The 20,868-nt window shown below is 46.2% G+C and overlaps 2 protein-coding genes across 5 annotated transcripts in view; one reads left to right on the top strand and one right to left on the bottom strand.

Moving 5' to 3' along the window:
• Afap1l2 (actin filament associated protein 1 like 2) overlaps positions 1 to 4,624 on the top strand; it is a 96,891-nt gene extending 92,267 nt beyond the window's left edge. For all 4 annotated transcript variants that reach the window (XM_069988067.1, XM_069988068.1, XM_069988066.1 and 1 more), the window contains 3 exons: positions 2,142 to 2,335; positions 2,451 to 2,573; positions 3,408 to 4,624. In XM_069988067.1, coding sequence (XP_069844168.1) covers positions 2,142 to 2,335; positions 2,451 to 2,573; positions 3,408 to 3,434 — 344 coding nt within the window. In that variant the 3' untranslated portion in view covers positions 3,435 to 4,624. The remainder of the gene's footprint in view (positions 1 to 2,141; positions 2,336 to 2,450; positions 2,574 to 3,407) is intronic.
• The window catches only part of Vwa2 (von Willebrand factor A domain containing 2), a 33,836-nt gene continuing 17,579 nt past the window's right edge, over positions 4,612 to 20,868 (bottom strand). The window contains exons 6-14 of the mRNA XM_069988070.1: positions 18,949 to 19,143; positions 17,621 to 17,754; positions 16,937 to 17,069; positions 14,526 to 14,581; positions 14,115 to 14,222; positions 12,464 to 13,036; positions 9,563 to 10,114; positions 8,313 to 8,438; positions 4,612 to 7,654 (exon numbers count right to left, since the gene is read on the bottom strand). Coding sequence (XP_069844171.1) covers positions 7,578 to 7,654; positions 8,313 to 8,438; positions 9,563 to 10,114; positions 12,464 to 13,036; positions 14,115 to 14,222; positions 14,526 to 14,581; positions 16,937 to 17,069; positions 17,621 to 17,754; positions 18,949 to 19,143 — 1,954 coding nt within the window. The 3' untranslated portion in view covers positions 4,612 to 7,577. The remainder of the gene's footprint in view (positions 7,655 to 8,312; positions 8,439 to 9,562; positions 10,115 to 12,463; positions 13,037 to 14,114; positions 14,223 to 14,525; positions 14,582 to 16,936; positions 17,070 to 17,620; positions 17,755 to 18,948; positions 19,144 to 20,868) is intronic.

Genomic DNA, 20,868 nt, shown 5'->3' with positions numbered 1-20,868 from the left:
TTCCAGACTGCTGGGCCCAAGCCCTTCACCCAACACAAGGCCCCTCTTCCCACTGTTCCATGTGAAAGTCTGCATCCTGTACACAGGGAACCTCTGATGGTTGGTAACAGGACCAGCAGGTTGTTCGGCTGGTTTTCCATGTTGTGCCAAGGCCTTGTTTTGAGATCTGGGTCAGCTGACTGGTGTCCTTCATCATCCTTATGTTAGCCACACCTGCAATGCATGGTCCTTGATTTCCAGATTGTACTTCTTTTTTGGGGGGGGGGCGGTCCAGTCGTGGGGCCTGAACTCTGGGCCTGGGAGCTGTCCAGCTCAAGGCTAGTGCTCTACCACTTGAGCCACAGCGCCACTTCCGGCTTTTTTCTTTTTGCTTATGTGGTGCTGAGGAATTGAACCCAGGGCCTCAGGCATGCAAGGCAAGCACTCTTCCACTGAGCCACCTTTCTAGCCCCGACCAGATTGTACTTCTTTAAATAAAATAATGAAACTTATAGTACTTGCAATACTTGCCTTCTAGGTTTTCCAAATCACCCTATCATTGGAAGCCTGTTTCCTAGCCACTTAATTCTTGCAGGATCTTTCCATAGAACTCCAACTCATTTAATGTTTAAACTGTTGAGTTGCCCTACCAAGCACAACTGGCATAGCAGTTTTGGGGTCTGAGGCAGATGATTCCTAGGAAGTTTATGCTATTGTTGAAGAAAGGTCTTGAGGATGCAGAATCACTGTGTTTTTAGACAGCTACTATATTGGTAGTTCGTATGTCATCCAGTTGACCCATTCAAATATATGCCAATGGTTTTTCAAATAGTCAAAATTATGCAGCCACCTCCACAATCCACATTTGAACCCCAAAGAAAGTCTGTGCCTGTTAGCAGCCACCCTTCACTCACTCAACCACTAAGATGCTGTCTGTTTCTATAGAGGGTACTCGGTTTTGAGAGTTCAGCATTCTTCTATATTGTGTTCATTGTTCATTGTGGTGACAAAATGCCCAAGGCAAAAACAAGTTAAAGAAGGGGAGATTTATCTTAGCTCTTGGTTTCAGAGGTTTCCGTCCAGGGCGGGCTGGTTCTGTGTTTCTGGAGCTGTGGTGATGCAGAACATCGTGGTGGAGAGGTTGTGGGAGACAGGGCAACCTGGTGGGAAGGGCAGGGTGAGACAGAGTTGTCCTACAAGAATTAAGTGGCTAGGAAACAGGTTTCCAATGATAGGGTGATTTGGAAAACCTAGAGGACAAGTATTGCAAGTATTCAGGAAGATAGTCCAGAAAAGGGAGACTTTTCCCTGTAGTTTATTCTCCTGCTTAATAAACCCTATACAACCTGGGTTAATAAATCACAGATGATCAGTTGAGTTCCAAAGTATTGATATCACCACTAACTATAAACTTTGTTACAGACATTTTTTCCCAGTCCTCAAAACATTGCTAATACATGTGCTCATTTTTTTCTCTGTGAATTTTTTGCAGTTGTTGTTTGCTTGTGGGGTTGGGTCTGATTGAACCCAGAGCCTTGCACATGCTAAGGTATGTTCTGAAAGATGGTTATTCACCATCAAGCTTGGAATCAGCACATGTTTTAGATGGCTTCTGACTCGTGCCAGTCACTTAGTAACTGAACACCTGTGCCATCTTTTCCTCCAGCATTAGACTTCTAGGATGGCCTCTTTCTTAACCCCTAAGTTGGGATAAGAGGGGACACATCAGAAAGAGCTAAGAAGGTCCCAGGACAGAGGAACTCTGCCTGGTCAAGCCTTGGGAAGCACCAAGTTCCAGGTCATGGAGGGACCCAGTCAGGACAGCACAGTGCATTCATCAGGGGCCACTGGAAAAGCTGCACTTAGGCTCTTGGGTCACTGTTCACACTAGCAGGTATCAGAATTGAAAGCTTCAGAACCTACCAGAAGTGACTTACACCTAAGACACATGCCTAAGGGAAGATATCTCTTCCTCCAGAGTCTGCCTAGCCTGGGAGAATGCTAAGCAGACACTTGGACTTCAAGTCTGCCCACTGCATACAAAATGGCCAACCCTGGTTCTCAAGAGTTAGAACCAGAGCAGTGGCCCTGCTTCTACCCAGCGTCGATTACTGGCCTTGGTTGGAATGTTGCCCTGATAGCTGGCTTAATTTTCTCTCCAGACAAGGGAGTCCTGGCCAGCCTGGAGCAGAAGCTGAAGGAAATTGATGAGGAGTGCCGCATTGAGGAGAGCAGGCGTGTGGACCTTGAGCTCAACATCATGGAGGTGAAGGAAAACCTGAAGAAGGCTGAAGCTGGGCCTGTGACACTGGGCACCACTGTGGACACCACCCACTTGGATAGCATAAGCCCCCGTGTGAGTGCCACATGCTACAGCTCCTCTGAGCTGCCTACAGGGCCACTTGGACATGGATTGGGGGAGGTGGGTTATGTCTCCTTTCCCTTGACCTAATTCTTCTCCTTTACCATAGCCCAAAGCTGCCTCTCCCATCCCTGTCCCAGACTGCACCCCCGTCAACTCTGCTTCCGTGCTTAAGAACAGGCCTCTTTCGGTCATGGTCACAGGCAAAGGCACCGTGCTACAGAAAGCTAAGGTAAGTGGTTGTTCCTTCAGAACAGCCAGCAGAATAGGTGCTAAAGTGGGACCTGTCTTCTGATGCAGGGGGCACTTTGTGGGTTTGGGCACTTGCACTGAGCAAGAGCTTTGCTTTCAACATAAAGAAGTCTGACTTTGTTGGCACTGGTTAATTAGAAAGATGCTTGCACTTGACTCAAGTGTTCTCCCAAATAAGCCCAAGGGTGCTCTGTTCCCTCCCACCACCACCACTTGGCAATAGATTCAAAAGGACAACTGATTCTCACAGAGGGTAACCAAAGTGTTTTCAAACCAGAAAATAAATTATCTCAAAGGATCATACTATTAAAACCAAAATAGACTTAGGTGATATGGATTGTCCCAACTGACTTGTTGACTAAAGGGTCAGCAAGGCATAAGTAAGGAATGGATCCTGGGACTAGGTTTCTGCCTGAGCTACACAAGGAGTGTTATTAGTCCTTAATTAATTTTCATAATAAGGAACATGTCTAGAGCTGCCTTTGTTTTTGGAAATGTTGCTCTTGGTTGTCTGCTTGCTTGGAGATCCTTGGAGCACTCAGATCAATGGCCAACAACTGAATCCATTAGACCCTCTGCTCCCTCACTGCAGTACCTGACATCACTAGTTGCTCACAGTATTTTCCCATGTCACAGCCTCCAAAACCTCTTTAGAGGTGTTCTATGTGGAGCTAAACACACAAGGTTTGAAACATCATTGCCATATCTATTTTAACTGCATTGAACTATTTTTCTTATTTTTTCTATATAAATAAAGTTTGCTACAAAGAATAACTTTCTTTTGGGGGGTGTTGGTATTTGAATGTCACTCTAGGAATGGGAGAAGAAAGGAGCAAGTTAGAAATTCAACACCATCTAAAGACTCTTGTGTGTCAATATGGACCTTCTTGACAATCCTGCTTCAGTAAAGTCTTCATTAAAACAGAAACTCTGAGCAAGGGTGAACCTGTTTGGAAGAAAAAGCCAGGACTGGAATACAACAAATAAAGAGCTTTGGCTGAAAAAAGGGAAGCTCTGTCCCTTTGCTAAGTCAAAGGGAATGTAACAGAAACAAAGACTTCTTTGTAAACCTAAGTCTTTTAGCTGCAAGTCATTGTTGTATTAAGGATGTTCTGTGTTTCACTTTTGAAGTTTTATCCATTGCTTTATCAAGATTTTTAAGTAGCAAAAAGCTTCTGATGATTAGACTTTGATGGAAGAGAAGTTTAGGTTTCAGGGTCAGGTGGCTTTGTTAACTGAGAAGATCTAAACACTTGACTGTCGTCACTTATCTGATACCTGTCAGTACCGGGGGTTAAACCATCCTTGCCTCTGGTATTAGTTGGTCCATCTCTTCAGTGATTTTAAACAGCATTTATAGCATTGGTGTAAAACCACTTAAATTATGGACTTTGAAATTCAAACAAAGGAACTGTTTGGGATGAAGCTAAGACAATGACTCTACTAAAGTAAGGACTTTTTTTTCCAGTGCAAGGCAGGCCTGAATCAACTGCTTTTAAATAAAGTTGTAAGTGATGCTATAACATATAGAAAAATATGTTTTAAACTCCATCATTTAGAGCAGTGAAATTTGAATTTAACTTTACATCACTATAGAAAAGCAATTATTGTGTTTACAGATTCAGTCCTGTGATCAAGTTACTTTTAGGAAAGAATTATTTAATATAATATTCTTTTAGTCCTCATTTTGAAGATGTTTTAATTTCCAGTCCCCTGCAAGAGAAAAATATGGTGAATTGGTTAGGGTAGCCTTCTTCTTCTCTTAAAATTGGCAGTACTATTCTCTGTGCTGCTCCATTTCCTCCTGTGACAGTGTTGTTGGCTAGCAGAGGTTGAAACATTTCATATGTTATCCCTGCCTTGTTTCTTGGAATCTGAATCAGAGTTCTCTAACACTGATTCCTTAAAGTCTTTTTAAATTTTTTTAATTGTATTTCTAATCCCAGGGCATTTATTTCCTGTGTCATAAACACTTGGTAACCTTTACCAAGTGGTGAGTTCAATTTTTTTTAAAATAAAATGGTCATTGTATTTTGTGTTTTCCTTGCATTTGATAAAATGTCACAGTTATTTAACTGGCTGAACTTTAGAATGTGTACAGTTAAAATTGATAGAACCACAAAGTAGGATCCTAGCAAGAGATTTTAATCCTCCTTAAAGCAAATGACCAAAGTAAGCCTGAACAAAGATTTAAATACAATGGACTTAACACACATAAAAAAGCTGAAGAAAATATTTATACATAAGAAAATGGGGAGGGAGGATTCATGTTTCTGGAAGTTAAACAGACTTCTAAATAATTCTTGGTGAAAGGAAACATACCAATACTTGGAAGATTGTCTAGGTAATAACTAAGGAACTTGGTCACAAAAATTTGCTTACTTAAGAAATGACAGAACAATACCTTGATCCTTTAAAAAGATAATGCAATAAAAAGCCAATGTAAGGCCATAAAAAGAGGCTTTAAAATATTGCCAAGATTGTTTAGCTACAAGATAATACTGACTATAGCAGTGTGAACTTTGAGAAATAGGAATTTTCCATGATATAATTAGTATTGGTCTGATACCAAAATTTCTATACCTAATATAAACAAAGTTAAACCTCACTTTCAAATTTGGTGAAAAAAACTAAATAAAAATATTGGTCTACAAAATTCAGCAGTGTATATAGATTGAAGTATCATAAATAGAGTTTATCCAAAGAGTCAAAAGAGTGGTTCAATGATTGAAAATATACCAGTATGCAACTGACCACATTAACAGATTAATTGAGAAAAACTACCTGTGAGGAAGTGGAAAGGCAATACCATATATCTCCTTGCTCCTAACACCCTAGTCATCCAGAGATAGGCATAAAAACTTCTTAACCTGGGGCTGGAAAGGTGGCTCAGTGGTAGAGCGCTTGCTTTGCATGCCTTAGGCCCTGGGTTCGATTCCTCAGCACCACATAAGCAAAAAGAAAAAAGCTGGAAGTGGCACTGTGGCTCAAGTGGTAGAGCGCTAGCCTTGAGCTGAAGAGCTGAGGGACAGCGCCCAGGCCCAGAGTTCAGGCCCCATGACCAGACCCCCACTCCCCCGCCAAAAAAAAACTTCTTAACCTGATAAAGTGACTCCCAGAAATTTTAACAAATCTAATGATGAAAACATACTGGTAGTCCAGAATCAGGTATGGATAAAGGGCATTATCACTACTTAAAAAACAAAAGAAAAACAGTATTCAGAAGAGCCTACATGATACAAAATGACATGAAGAATGATATTCAGCTTCAGAAGAAACAAAGCCTTCACCATTGGTAAATGACATTTTCCTACAAATATAACAGGCTCAATTGTTAGAACTTGAATTGGAGGCTTCAGCAAAGTGGCAGGATTCAGATCTTTACTAGTAAAGATTTAAGGTAGATCCTACAGTGTTTTATGTTTTGTAAGGAAATATATAATTAATTATAAAATTATAAAAATATAATTAAAGGCAAAAGCAAGAAATTAAAGCTAGAGGTTTGTTTAAAATGAAAAAAAGGTGCTGGGTGGGTTAGGCAATAAGACAGAGATTCTCTGCTGCTTTTCAAGGGCTGGGCTCCACCTCCCAGAAAGAAAGAGGGAAAGTTCTTAGTATGTCAACCCCATCTGTTGCTGGAGTCTAAGTAATTCAAATGAGACATGCATATACCCCTAAAGATAATGACCCCAATGATAAAAACAGTCTGTTACAAATCTTAATTAATTCACAGCTTCTACACTAGCACTGCTCTGAATCTCTGGATGGGCAGGTGTTTCTGCCCTGATGCTGTTGTATATGAAGGATATTGTGATAGTAAGAGATGAATTATTAATGAAAACATCCCTCAAACACAAATTATTGTCACAACTCAATGCTTGGAAGAACAGAGTACCCATTCAACATATAATCATACCATAGTAATACCTCTCCAGAAAACCTGAATTTCTTTAAGAGGTATTGAAATTAGAGTAGCCTTGCCTTGAATTTTTGTATATAAAGCAACACATTAAACATTATGCTAAAAAATAAGAAAAACTATGATAATGTCTCTGGATTTCTGTCAGAGCTCAATAAAGACTTCTACTGTAAATCCAACAACATGACCAAGGGGAAGAATTCATTCCTAAATACCTATTCCTAAGTACCTGGTTTGCCAGAAGATAATCCAAATAATTCCAACAGCATCTGTTTGTACTATTCCTTTAAACACTGGGCATGAAAAGCAAATCAAAACAAAAATTTAGCATAATACCTACATTTTAAACAGCAAAACTGTTTATGAGTTTCTTTATTGTTCACTTGTTGAGGTCAAGAATTCTACTCTTTGTCCCATGGAAGTAGGGTAAATGGAGGTTTTAATATGCCCATCACACTAACCCCTTCTAAATACACTTTAAAAAGGAAGCCCTGGACACTCAGCCCCTCTCTCATGGATAAAACCTGCACATTTCAGTCTAAGACCTTTTCAGTATTCTCCCTCATACAGATAGATCCAGTCCCCAAAAGAATTCACAAATGCCAGCCAGCTAAGTTCCTCTTTACACTAAAAGTAAATGCACACAAGAGATCTTTCAGGAAAGAAAGAGGTCTATACATTTTCCATCTGGTCCTCCTCACACTTCAATGAATGCCTTCTGTTAGGCATTATTGTCGCAACACTTTGTCTTTCATTTGTGGTGGGCAAAGGGATGAATAAATAGGCCACCAAATGTCCCATTCTCCTCAGAGGAAAAGTGGCGGATGACTTCCTCTACAAGGTACAGCCAGACACAGACAGCATGACCACATTACTTTTTCAGCATCACTGTCAGTGAGTGACATCAGCTGCTACTGCTGTCTCCAAGCAGCTGCATCTGCAGTTGGAATGTCCTTCTCCTTGATGAAGGCTTGCAAGCAGGAGCAAGAAATAGACATGCAAAGGCCCCCAAGAGACCCACTTTGCTGAGGGCAGCATTCAGCTTCTGAGATGTCCAGGAAGTTGTTAGAAGGAGGCTGGTTGCTGTCCTGCAGGATCATGGCGGGAGCCATGTGTGTGGGGGGCATCTCCTCTCAGCACCCCTGAAGAAGAAAGAAAACTCTGAAGACATCAGGATCTAGTAGTCTTTGCAAGCCCCTTCCTGTCCCTCTTCCTCTACAACTCAACATCCGTCAAGCAGAAGAGGCCATCACAACTCCATCTGACTGCCCTTCACACACTCCTTGGCTGTCAGAAGCTCATCTGTGCCAAGAAGACACCAGTGTCTTCTGATTCCTGTTAATGTAACTCTTCCAACAGCAACTTCCTTCTCCAGACCTCAGCCCCTCTTCCATGGCCATATTCTCAGCCATGGCTGCTCTTCCTATATCACTGAGCAAATAGAAACTTTCAAAGAGGATGCCCAGCAGCTTCTACCTGTCACAACTGTCTTCATCCTCATTACTCTGGATCTCCTGTTCTCCCAAGGCTCCTTGATAGCGGCCATGCTTTTCCTCCAGTGTACTTAGCACCATTTAACTATAGGCTGTACTACGCACTTTATTGTTTTTCACCACTACAATGGCAGCTTCTTCATTTTCTTCATTGCATTAGTCCCTGCACTAAACCAATGCCGGGGATATATGACATGCTTCCTGGGTGAATGAATAAGTGGTTGAATGGCAGGCCTGTCTTCAGCAGTGTGTAGGACTTGGCAGGACTAAGAGTACACTTCAGTAACCCCCCAACTCTCATACTCACGGTTCTCACAGTGAGGGCCCTCCCAGCCACCCCGGCACTGGCAGCGGTAGCTCCCATTCCGTAGGACACAGGTGCCCTCGTTCATGCATGGGTTGGGTTTGCAGAGGCTCCCTGGACGCTTGGCTTCTGCAATGGAGAGCATGTTTACCAGGACCACACTGGGTCACACCCAATGATCCCTGCTCTAAGCAAGCCCAATTTTGATATGAGGACCCTGGTGCAGCATCTTACCAATCTTCCTATCCTCTAAGGCCCTAAAGTAATAGGTTAGCAAATGATTGGTGCTTTGATTGACAAGATGAATGAGATCCAACTTCCACCTAGCTTTCCTACAGGTAATACAGACTCTCTCAGATAAGTTCATAGCAATGGCATTGCTTACATACCTTTGTGGGTGTGTGCATGTGTGGAGGGGGGACTGTGGGGGTGTGTTTGTGTGCAGGTGCTAGGACTTGAACTCAGGAAGACCTAGGCACTGTCGCTTAGCTTTTTCACTCAGGGCTGGTGGTCTACCACTTGAGCTATACCTCCTCACTTCTGGGTTTTTTCTGGTCAACTGGAAATGAGTCTCATGGACTTTACTTCAGGGCTACCTTGGAACTGCAGTCCTGGGAGCTCAGCCACCCGAATAGCTAGGATTACAGGTGTAAGCCTTTGGTATCCACAACAAGTATTATTATTATTTATTTTTTGTCGGTCATAGGGCCTGATCTCTGGGCCTGAGCGCTGTCTCTCAGCTCTTCAGCTCAAGGCTAGCACTCTACCACTTGAGCCGCAGTGCCACTTCTGGCTTTTTCTTTTTATATGGTGCTGAGGAATCCAACCCAGGGCCTCGTGCATGCAAGGCAAGCACTCTACCACTGAGCCACCTTCCCAGCCCCGTATTATTAATTTTTAAAAGCAAAATGAAGCCATGGAGTCAGATGGCCTGGCCCTGTTTGGCTCTTAGTTCTATCATTTGCTACATGCATCAGTATCTGCCTGGGGTGCTTACAGTACTGGGAAGCTATAGATTTCCTTAAAATGCTATCCATTTGATGGAATGCATGAATCTTAAGTTTGGTAAGGAGTGTCTGGGTTAAGTTCCTTGCTTCTTAGATGTCAACTGGAGTCAGTTACAGCTATTGTGGGGCTTTGTGAGCACTTTGTGAGCACGTAGGATTTAGCGCAAACCCTGCATGTGGAGAGTCCTGTCTCAGGGGGAGTCCTGTCTCAGGGGTGACCTGAAGGGCATGGCTTGTCCCACTCACCTCTACATAACCACTCGATGAGCATGTCCCGGTGGTAGTGCAGATCAGCGTAAGTTGCCACGTGGATCAGAGAGTCCCGGGGACCAGCGAGCCTCCTGAAAGCCTCCCTCAGGACAGGCCCCACACCCACAACCAAGACAGAGATGCCATTGTTTCTCAGCTTCTGGGCAGGGACAGCTGCATCCTCCGCCCCCTTCCCACCAGTGAGCATCACCACTGCCTTGGGGACACCAGGCCGGGCACCTCTCTGAACAGTCATCACTTTATCATAGATATGCAGCAGGGCCATGCCAGCGGAGCCCGCCCCACCCAGGTAGGGGGCCTGGCTCATGGCCCGCAGTGTGGCGGCACGGGTGGGATGAGTGTCCAGCCCAAAGGCTGTCTGCACCTGACTTCCGTAGACCACCAAGCCGACCTGTGTCACATCCGGGTTCACGTCAAACTGGAGGGCACAGCTCCTCACAAAGCCCTGCATCTGGGCAAAGTTCTCAGGTCCCACGGAGGCTGAGGAATCTAACAGGAAGACCAGGTCCAGAGACTGTGCCTGGCAGCCTGCGGAAACAAGCAGACAGGGGTCCTGATCCGGACCTGGCCTGAGCCCAGGTCAGCCCTTGCTGTCTGTCCATGCAGTATCCTCCTCCCTCCTCCTTCTCCCTTTTCTCTTTCCTCCTGCCTTCCCTCCCCCCATTCTTCCTCCTCCTACCCACAGGGCACTCCTCTCTTGAAATAGAAGCAGGAATATGAATACCTAGCTAGACTATATATCCCAGCCAGTAGGTGTGGCCACATGTCTAAGCTCCATCTGATGGCATATGATCAGAAGCAACTATGCCATTTCCAAGCCTGAAATGGTGCGAATTCAAACATGTGCACGTGGAAGCTGCCTGCCTTCTACGTTCCCTCACCCTTTGCTGACTGAGAAATGATGATCTTGGACCTCAAAGGAGCTAAGCCACCGCCGGTCCCAGGTCACTCTCCTGTGAATTGTGAAAGGAGCCTGGAGCGTATGGAAGCCATTGGGCTTTGGGGTCTCTTGTCAGAGCAGCATCTTCGCCTGTGCCTTCATCCATCTCATGATCACTTGTCCACTAGTAGCACCCACTTATACTTGCAGCACTAAAGAGGTCAAAGCCCCGTTCCATAGGCTGGTGGTTGGTGGAGCACACACAGGAAATGAATGATAATTAAAGATGGAGAGAAATGCAGGGAATACGGACAGAGATCAACAAGGGCTTCTCTGATGTGTTGATGTTTCAGCTAAGAACTGGGAGAGTACACTGATGCTGGCGGGGCACGGGCTCTCCCAAGCAGGGAAAAGGGCTGCAGGGACCAGGCTCTGCAGCAGGGACCAGGCTCTGCAGCAGGGACCAGGCTCTGCAGCTCTCAGAAGCCAGAGGAAGAGGCCTGGGGCAGAGGGAACCACTGGGGAGGCTGAAGTGTGGAGACAGAAGGTCTGATCACCTGATTTATTGGCTTTTACAGAGCCACTGTAGTACAAAGAAAATCAACAACCACAAGGAGGCTGAGGAGACAAGCTCCCTGTATATCCTGTGGGGTCCCTGCTAGCATTGTGAACAGAAGGACATTAGGTCAAAATGAAGGAAGTGGGACTAAATGTAAGTGTAGTAGTAAATAATAGAAATGTATCAATAAGAGCATGCTAACTGTAACAATGCGCCATAATAATGTAAGGTGTTAACAAGAAGGGGAAACGGGTGTGAGATTCAGGGGCGCCCTCTACGATTGTCACATTTTATTACCTATAAATCAATTAACAATTCCTCTTTTTAAACATACATGCGTGCTCGTGCACGCGCGCACACACACACACACACACACACACACACACACACACACACACACACACACACACACACACACACACACACACTGTTTTCCACCAGAAATTAGCCTGAAGGGGCAGAATGAGAGTGGACAATCATCATCCCAGGCCAATCATTATCTTCTTACAGGTGGAAAGCCACTTGCCTCTAGGCAAAGTGATGAGCTGGAAGCCATGTAGCTTCCTGCTGCCCTCTCCCAGGGGATTGGTCAAGAATGTGTTCCAGCTATGATATCTCCAGCTGTGACCCCGCTCCTGCCCAGTGCTGAACAATGCCACTTCCCAGAGCTGCTGTTCCCATAGCACCCTCAGACAGCAGCTCACTTCTGTGGGCTGTGAAACAGCACAGGACAGAAGAATATCAAAATATACCCCAGGTTGATATCGATGACATGTTTGTGCATGTGTGAGAACATATGTGTGCATGTATCCACGTGATTGTGTTAATGTGTGCACAGGCACATGCATGTGTGCCCATTGTGCATGCAGGAGCATGTACTCATGCAGTATGCTGCATCTTGTGTGCATGCACATGTCTGTGCAGGTGTGTCCAAGGAACACATTTCTTTCTGTGGACTTCCATCAAAGAGGTTGGAAAACTTGGGCAGGGAAGGTGGCTCAGTGGTAGAGCGCTTGCCTTGCATACATGAGGCCCTGGGTTCAATTCCTCAGCACCACATAAGCAGAAACAAAAGAGGATGGAAAACTGAGGTCCTGGAGCAGGCTTGGTAGACTTAGGGCTCCTTGTTAACACTACTAAAAATGATTATGAAAAATAATAAATACAACACTGATACTTTGCCAAGTCTGTACAAAGTGTTACATGTTGCTGGTCTTACCTAATCTTCACAAAAGCCCTTCAGAATGTCCTATTAGTACTTGACCTGTTTCCTCCACATTCTGAGCACCTACTGGTCATGTGGCTGACCCACCAAAGAGCCGGGCTGTGGCTCCAGCATCCAGCATGGGTGCTGGGAGAAAATAAATGGATAGCGGTGACCAGAAGGACAGACAACTCTGTTGTCTGGACAGCCCTGGGTCAGGAGCTATGACCTTACCAGTCTGTGGCCGGCTACACAGCTTTCTCTGAAGCTCTGGGATTTGGGCGAACAGGTCCTGGGGGTCAGTGTAGACCATCACATGCTTCGGGTTACCCGTGATCTCTTCCAGCTCTGCCCGCACGGCCACCCTGCCAATGGCCAGCAGGAGCACTTCTCTGGCTCTTGCATAAAGTGCGGGGCCAGCAACTTCGTCCTGAGAGTGTGACTCGGTGAAGAGGACCACCACTCTGCGGGGCCGGTTCTGTCCTGTCCTGGCGGCAATCCCAAAGCCACGTTCTGCTGCCTGCTGCAAGGCATTGCCCGTCAGGGTGGGGCCGCTTGTGAATGGAATGCGGTCAAGGCTCCTGACCAGGTCTGGCACATCCTGGTACTCCCCTACTGGCACAACCACCACCAGCTCCCTGTTGTACACAGCCACACCCACACGGGCTCGAGAGTCCTCGCTCAGCACATTCTGCATGAAGTGCTTCACGAAGGCCTTGGCCCGCAGGAAGCCCTCCAGGGTGGTGTCCGCAGAGCTGTCCAGCAGGAAGAGGACATCGATCCTGCATTCCACGCTCAGTTTGGGGGCTGTTGGAATCACAATGACATCCACTGTCACAATTCAGCCAGTACACTGTGCACATTAGTTCCACTCAAGATGCCCCCACACCATGCAGAGAAACCTCCTCCTAGGAGGGGGAACAGAGGCCTCGGGGTATTAAATGACCAGGGCTTGCCACTGAATTTGAGATGGATGTATGGGGAGCTTCCCCTCCTGTTTCTGGCTAAGGATCTCCATTCAACTACTTCTTTAAAAAGCAAAATGCAAGACAGGCATCAGTGGCTCACACCTGTAGTTCTAGCTAGTTAAAAGGCTAAGATCTAAGGGATCGATGTTTCAAACTAGTGTGTGCAGAAAAGTCAGCGAGATCCTATCTCCAATTAACCTGTAAAAAGAAAACCCTGGGAGTCGTGGCTCAAGTGGTAGAACACCAGCCATGAATATGCCAGGAGAGAGAGAGCACAAGGCCCTGAGTTCAAGACTGGTACTGGCACACTCGCAACAAAAGCAAAAGGCACCAATTTTCTAACCTTAACTGCTTTAAGACCATGAAGGCATGCTCTTGCAGTGTCTTCTAGAAGCTTCTCTGCTTTGCCTTTTATATTTAGTTCTATAATCCATCTGGGACTTTTGGGAGGTAAATTTTGAACTACAGGTATAGATCTATGGATCTCCAACAAACTCAACAGCACACTTTGAAAAGTTACTAGTGGAAAGCCCTCACCATATGCTAAAAGCACTACACATAAACCTATCTAAAAGCGGGAGCTTATATGACCTTTGCTTTACATCTTTACAACCTACAGGGGCCGAGACTCCTTGCTCCTCTTTTTAGAAGACAGACAAAAAGGTTCTTGCCAGAACCAGCTCTAGAAATGCTCACACATCAGACAGTCCTCCAGCTGATAAGCAGAGACTGCTGTCCTGCCAGAGCCCTTCCAGCCTCAGAGGTGAATCAGATGCCAGGTGACATACTGGGAAAGTAGATGGCTCTAAAACTCAAGGACCGGTTTTCCCCAGCTGCCAGGAAAGAGGAGGTCTAAGAAGGTCAAGCCCAGGCTTTGCATGCTCCCCAGTAGTCTTGGAAGTCCCAAGCATACATACCACAGTTGGCCTCCCCTCCAAAGGCCAGCGGGCAGAGACAGTGGTACCTGCCCAGTTCTTCTGGAATGCACGTGCCTCCATTCTGGCAGGGCTGTGAGTCACAAGGGCCTATCAGAGAAATACCCATTAACAACCAAGCAAAATAGGACAGGGTTGAAGCCAGACAGTCAGAGGAATAAATCCTGAAGGGCTAAGCTCCCTTCCCTCCTCGCTGTTCTCTAGGAAAAGAGCCAAACACCTGCAGCAGAGAAGGTGAAAGAAATACTTGCTTCTGTTGTAGTTGTACTGTTGTACTGAAGTACTTGTTGCTGCTCACCCCCATCATACACAGGAGGAAAATGGGGACTCCAGACATCAGATAAACAGTATGCAGTGTTCAGAAAGAACTAGTGAATTGAAGGTAGAATGTACCTGGGCAAGTGGTCCTATAACAGCTGGCAGGGTGGCTGACAAACACTTTCTTCCAGCTACAATCCAAAGAAACAGAGTGATTGAGAGGTCAAAGGTTTCCAACAGGATTATAACACTTACAAACTACCTAAGATTCCAATACAGAGAGGATCAAGAAAGATTAGCTCGTTTCCTTTCTTGATTCTATCCTACTTCTGAGTGCACACAGATTAGAGAATGCTTCCAACTACCCCGAGATGATTTCAAAAAGGATAACAGAAACTGACCATCACAGTGGAAACTAGAGGCCTCTGTATGCAAAATTCCAAACTATAGGAATAGCTTTTTATTATAAGCTATTTTTTCTGAGGCCCACAACACAGGAGGTGGTGGGGAAGCGGTAATATTGGAACCTAGCTACTGAAGTCTGGCGGTGTGACTGGGTTTGTTATATTCCTTCTCTAGCCTTCAGTACCCTGTGATGTGACCTGTAGTTTTTCAACTGTGTTCCTTCAATGGTGAGAGAAAGGGACAGGGTGACCAGGGTTCCAGGCCTTCCCAGTGCTCCGGCCCTGTCCCTTCACTCCAACCCTGCTACTTCTATCTGGTCAGCATCAGCAGCTCTACAAGGCTCTGAAGCTCAAGCGTATTTGCAAACCATGGGACTCAATGACTTCTTAGCATTCTGAGACACCACAAAAGCCAGCATTTCAAGGAGTAGCTTCCATGTGCCAGGTGTCCCCATTGCTACCTTGACTCCTCAGCTCCTTGATGAGACCGTAGCTTCTTCCAGGGGGTTATATGGGTTCAGAGGGCTGAGCTAGGCTACCTATGGCCACTGGGCCATACCAGGGCTGGGATTCTAACCATCACCACTGACTCCAAAGCCTCATACTCTGCCCACTGGACCTCACTCATCCCCCCTTTTTTTGTTGTTTCTAGCCTCAAACTCAGGTCCTGGGTGCTGTCCCTGAGCTGCTTCTGCTCAAGGCTAGCATCCTATCCCTTGAGCCACAGTGCTACTTCTGGCCTTTCTCTGAGTGGTTTATTGGAGATGAAAGTTTCACCACAATCCTCAGATCTCAGCCTCCTGAGTAGCCAGGATTATAGGAGTGAGCTACCAGCACTTGGCTCTCTTGCATCCTTTTTGAGTCTCTGGGAAAATGAGTCATGGTGTAGCAGGAGAAAACCCTCAGCAGATCCCAGTATTGTTTCCTCTATGGAGGATCTTAGGCCTTGGCAAACAAACAAACAAACAACAACAACAACAACAAAAGCCTGTTCTCTACTATTCCGACCCTCAGGGTCCTTCTAACACATCCTGCCCAAGCTTCCTGCCAGGGATAAGTGAATTGGGCTCACCTCTGGGACAGGGCCTTTCTAGAAGTACAATGGGATAGAAGGTATATCAATTAAAAAAAATAGTCACTAAACTGCCTGCTCATTAAAAAGAAATCTATTGGGCCTAGGAAGGTGGCTCAGTGGTAGAAAGCTTGCTTTGCATGCATGAGGCCCTGGGTTTGATTCCTTAGCACCACATAAGCAAATAATGCCGGAAGTGGTGCTGTGGCTCAAGTGGTAGCCTTGAGTTGAAGAGCTGAGGGACAGCGCCCAGTCCTAGAATTCAGGCCCCACGACCGACAAAAAAAGAAAGAAAGAAAGGAAGAAAGAAAGAAAGAAAGAAAGAAAGAAAGAAAGAAAGAAAGAAAGAAAGAAAGAAAGAAAGAAAGAAAGAAAGAAAGAAGGAAAGAAAGAAAGAAAGAAAGAAAGAAAGAAAGAAAGAAAGAAAGAAAGAAAGAGAAAGAGAGAGAGAAAAGAAAGAAAGAAAGAAAGAAAGAAAGAAAGAAAGAAAGAAAGAAAGAAAGAAAGGAATCTATCCAGGCACTGGGCATTGGTGGCTCACGCCTATAATCCTAGCTACTCAGGAGGGTGGGACCTAGAGGATTTCAGTTCAAAGCCAGCCCAGACAGAAGGTGTGGCCTGAGTGAGATAGAAAGCTGAGGGTGAGGCCCTGTGTTCAAGCCCTGGTAGTGGCAAAAAGAAAAAAAAATCTTCTCTTCCAAACCACAGGGCCGGTCACAGGGGACAGAATACAATTCCCAGGAAAAAGCTGTCCGTAGCTTAACACTCCCTTCTTCCCTAGTGGCCTCATAAAAATCCAAGTTCTCACTCAGAGAGCAACATGTGCCCCACTTCTCCCCGAGGCTTTGGTGGACCAAGTCTGGACATAAATGCCACTACCTGTGCAAGCCCCTCCTGACAACCCTGGCCCAGCTACTCGGGCCGGCTTGGGCTCTGTTAAGACGGACAGATTGACCCGAGAAGCCATGTCCTCTCTCTTCCCACGGAGTTCAGTCCCAGGTCTCCTCAAGTCCCTGTCACATGCTCCACAGCCTTGTCCAGCACCAGGGCCCCAGACCACATGGACAAACCTGTAGAAGGGGCAGCGCAAGGCCAGCACTGCGTCAGCGCGCTTCAATCCCCTCCAGCATAGGGCATCGCCTGTGAGTTCCCGGATGGTCTCCAGTGTCTTGCGTTCACAGGGGTGAGCTTCAACCCTGCAGTCTTTCCATGGGACATGGAAAAGATACAAGAAGATGACACCTCCCACCTCCACCCCTGCTTCCCACAAAGCAGCTGCTCCCAGGGGCTCTGCTGTCAGCCCTGGCACCTATGGCTTCTCTCAGGGCTACTGAGCATCTCCTCTGGCCAGACTCACCCCCACCCCAAGGCTTGCACAGAGCATGCGCATGTTAACCTTCTAGCTGATGAGCATTGCTTTAGCTTTGAGGGGCATCTTGTATTCCCCCAGGGCTATCAAGGCAGGTGAAGCAGACTTAACAGATGATGGTACACTAAACCAGCTCTGGACCCCAATCCCTAGGCCATCAGTTCACACAGAAAGGAACCTGGGGCTCTGGCTGTGGAAATGCATAGGGCAGGTCACAGGGAACAGAATACAATGACCAGGACAAAAAGCTGCCCATTTCTTACACTCCTTCCTCTTTCCCCCACTTCTTCCCTCCCTAAGAATGCTCTTGCTTCTGAAACTCTGCCAACCCTACACCCTGTTCCTTCTGTGCAAGGTCTCTGGCCACGGGGCAGGATGGTCCTACCTGGTGCAGCTGGAATGCAGAGGCCGGAGCTGCTGAGGGTACTGAGGAGGCCATTGGTGGCATCCTCCACCTGCTCAGCCAACAGCACGTGCTGCTCCCAGGGCTCACTGGCCAGCATGTGTAGCTCCTCCCATCTGTGGAGAAGTTCCAATGACACAATCCCCATGCCCACAGTCTTCTTGCCCAGCCACCTCCTGGATCCGGGCTCCTTGCGAACAGCAGCACCATCCTACTGGCCCAGAGACTACTTCACAGCAACCTCATCCAACCAGGATGAAGGTGAGGACCAAGAAGTAAACTGTAGGCAGTCCTCAAGTGATGTGCACATGATCAGATTCACTAACTCAGAGGCGGGGCTCATAACCATCAGTGCATACTTGAGACAGAATTTTAACAGATTCATAGACTGCTTCTGTAAAACTCACAGCTGATGAGAAAAACAATCTATCAGAAGCAATTTGAAGTGATAACCGGAGAAAAGCAAACAGGGATCACTAGCAATAGGAAAGCCAGCAGTGTGGTGATGTCAGGTGAAATGTCCAGAACAAGTAGCCAGTGGACACCGTCATTAGAACCCAGGACAAAAATGCAACACTGGGAATGAGGACACTGGATTGTGAAGAGGGAGCAAAATGATGGTAAGAAACTGCTTGGTAAGAAATTAGGGACAGGATTAAAATATATTGCATTTGCATATATGGAAATATCACAGTGAAATGTTTTATACGATGTTAATTTTTAATAACAAGGCAAAGAAGTCTTGGAATTTAGCCCAGGAGTGCATCCTGTGCCTAGGATGTGCAAGGTCCTGAATTCAATTCCAAGTACTTCTGTCCATGGCCCCAGCTCCACTTGTTTTTCAGCTAAGATCTTGCTTTTGCCTGGGCTGATCTTGGACAGTGATCCTTCTACTTCTGTCTCATAAGTAGCTGGGATTACAGGTATATTCTGTCATATTTCTGTCAACAGAAAGACTCTTAATGGCACTGAAGCCCTAAGCCACCATGATGGATGGCTGGGTCACTCCAAAAAGTAAGATGACTCCATGAATTTCCATTTCTCCTCAAATGAATTTGAGTTGCTTCTCTGGCACTTGCCACAAAATCTGTTCAGACAACGCCAAAGACCATGAAACGCTGACTTCCCAAAGTTGGGCCCTTATATACCAAATCCCCAAACAGCAAATCATAGAAAAGGAAAAACATGCAAGGATCTGTTTTCCCAGCTTCCAGTCTCACCACTGCCGTGGTGGAAGCTCTAAGGTGCTCTCAGCTGCCATGGTCCCCAGGATGCCCTCAAGTGGACCCCAGATTGATAGAGGCACTCACCTGGGAAACCGGACCCCCACCGCAAACACAGTAACGCCCTTTTCCTTCAGCTGCTTGGCCGGCAGTGCCACGTGCCCCTGGGACTTCCCATCGGTGACAAGGATGAGGAGTTGGGGCACAGAGCCATTCCTGCCCCCAGGAAACCCTCTGTGCAGAAGGTGTTTCAGAGCGAGGCCCGTCTCTGTACGTCCTCCTCTGAGGAAGCCATTGGGGGGGACAAAGGAAGACACATGTCAGTGAGGTAGGAAATTGGAAGTTGAGAAGACAGTCAGAAATCCACTGGGCTCCTGTTGTTGCAATCCTACCATTCAAACCAGTGATGGGTAGAAATCTACCTTTTCTATGAACTTGGAGCTCACTCTGCTCACTTCTGTGATGTTCTATATTGTCATTCTCCATGCACATGGACATTTTTTTGTATTGTCTCCCTGGATCTCTAGAGATGACTCCAGGCTGACAAGTCTTATCTAATACCCACCTCCTAATTCATGCATCACCCCCACTCTTCTCCCAGTTCAGCATATCAAGGGCTGGGAAGGTAAATAACCAAGCTGAAGAAAACTGTGTAAGTAAGAATCCGTAGAGTGATGAGCTGGGGTTTTACTACTGGGGTTTTACATCCTATCAGATGACCTCAATGTCTGATGATCTGCAGATCAGGTTACAGTAGGCCAGACATCAATGGCCCTGTGTGTCTTATCCTCAGAGTTCCTAGCAAGGACTGTTTAGTAAGTGGAATTTGAACTAGAAGATTCATGCAGGCATCCTTTCAGACAGACCACTGGCTAAAAAATGTGAGTGAGTCAGTGGATGGATCTCAGGCTGCTGCACAGGGGCCAAGCCTTTCAGCAGAGAGCAGCAGATCCTACAATTGTCAGGGTGGTTTCTTAGCCATCCCAGAATGCACTTTGAGGGGACGCCTTGGTCTTGAAAAGCAAGTGGGCCTTGTAGGTAGTGCTGCCTGTCTTGAATAGCCCAGCCCTGAAAGTCTCACTGCAGAGCAGCGACAAGGAGATGGGAGATCCTCTCCCATTCAGCCATCATTCCTCTACTCCAACAGACACAAGCCTATCTCCATTTCTAGTGTTCATGGGGACCCCACAACTGTGGCCAAAAATAAGCTACTACCTCCTTGTCTTGTGTGCCACCTCAGTCCTGCAAAGATCTGCAAGTGCTAACCAAGCACATTCTCAAAAATGTGTGGTCAGGTACTTGGAAGGCCTAGCATCCTCCTCTGGCACTGTGTGTGTGTGTGTGTGTGTGTGTGTGTGTGTGTGTGTGTGTGTGTGTGTGCGCGCACACGCGCGCGCGTGCACGCTCCAATACTAAGGCTTCAACTCAGAGCATCAAGCTCTTACTTGGCTTTTTTTGCTCAAGAATGGCACTGGAACACTTAAGCTACACTTCCACTTTCAGCTTTTTGCTGGTTAATTGGAAATAATACTCTCACAAACTTTCCTGCTTGGGCTAGATTCAAACTGTGATCCTCAGATCTCACCCTCCTGGGAAGGTAGGATTCTTGATGTAGCACAAATTAGTGCTTCATTCATTTCTCTGGCCAAATAACATTTGGTTGGATGGATATAGAACACTTGGTCTATCCATTCATCAGCTGCACGTTTGTCTTGTTGCCAGCTGGGGCTGTTGTAATCAGTGCTGTTATGAGCATTAACACACAAGGTTTTATATGGGCAAACTGCTCCCAAGGGAAAGATTAAAAAATGTATACTAATCCGTTTTTTTAAATCCCACATATTGCTTTGCTTTCTCCTCTTGCACTTTCTTGCATATCCCTGGAAAGGCACCCAAAACAGAGGACGTAGCTGGGATGCACAGCTTAAGGTATCTTTACCTTAGGGTTCCTAGCTATCCCTGGGGCCCTCGGCTTTTGCAAGCACTGGCACGTGACAGAGTTCTGTG

Source organism: Dipodomys merriami, unplaced genomic scaffold (genome assembly GCF_024711535.1).
Source record: "Dipodomys merriami isolate MVZ:Mamm:240054 unplaced genomic scaffold, mDipMer1.0.p SCAF_35, whole genome shotgun sequence".
Taxonomy (NCBI): domain Eukaryota; kingdom Metazoa; phylum Chordata; class Mammalia; order Rodentia; family Heteromyidae; genus Dipodomys; species Dipodomys merriami.
This window is presented reverse-complemented; position numbering and strand designations above follow the sequence as displayed.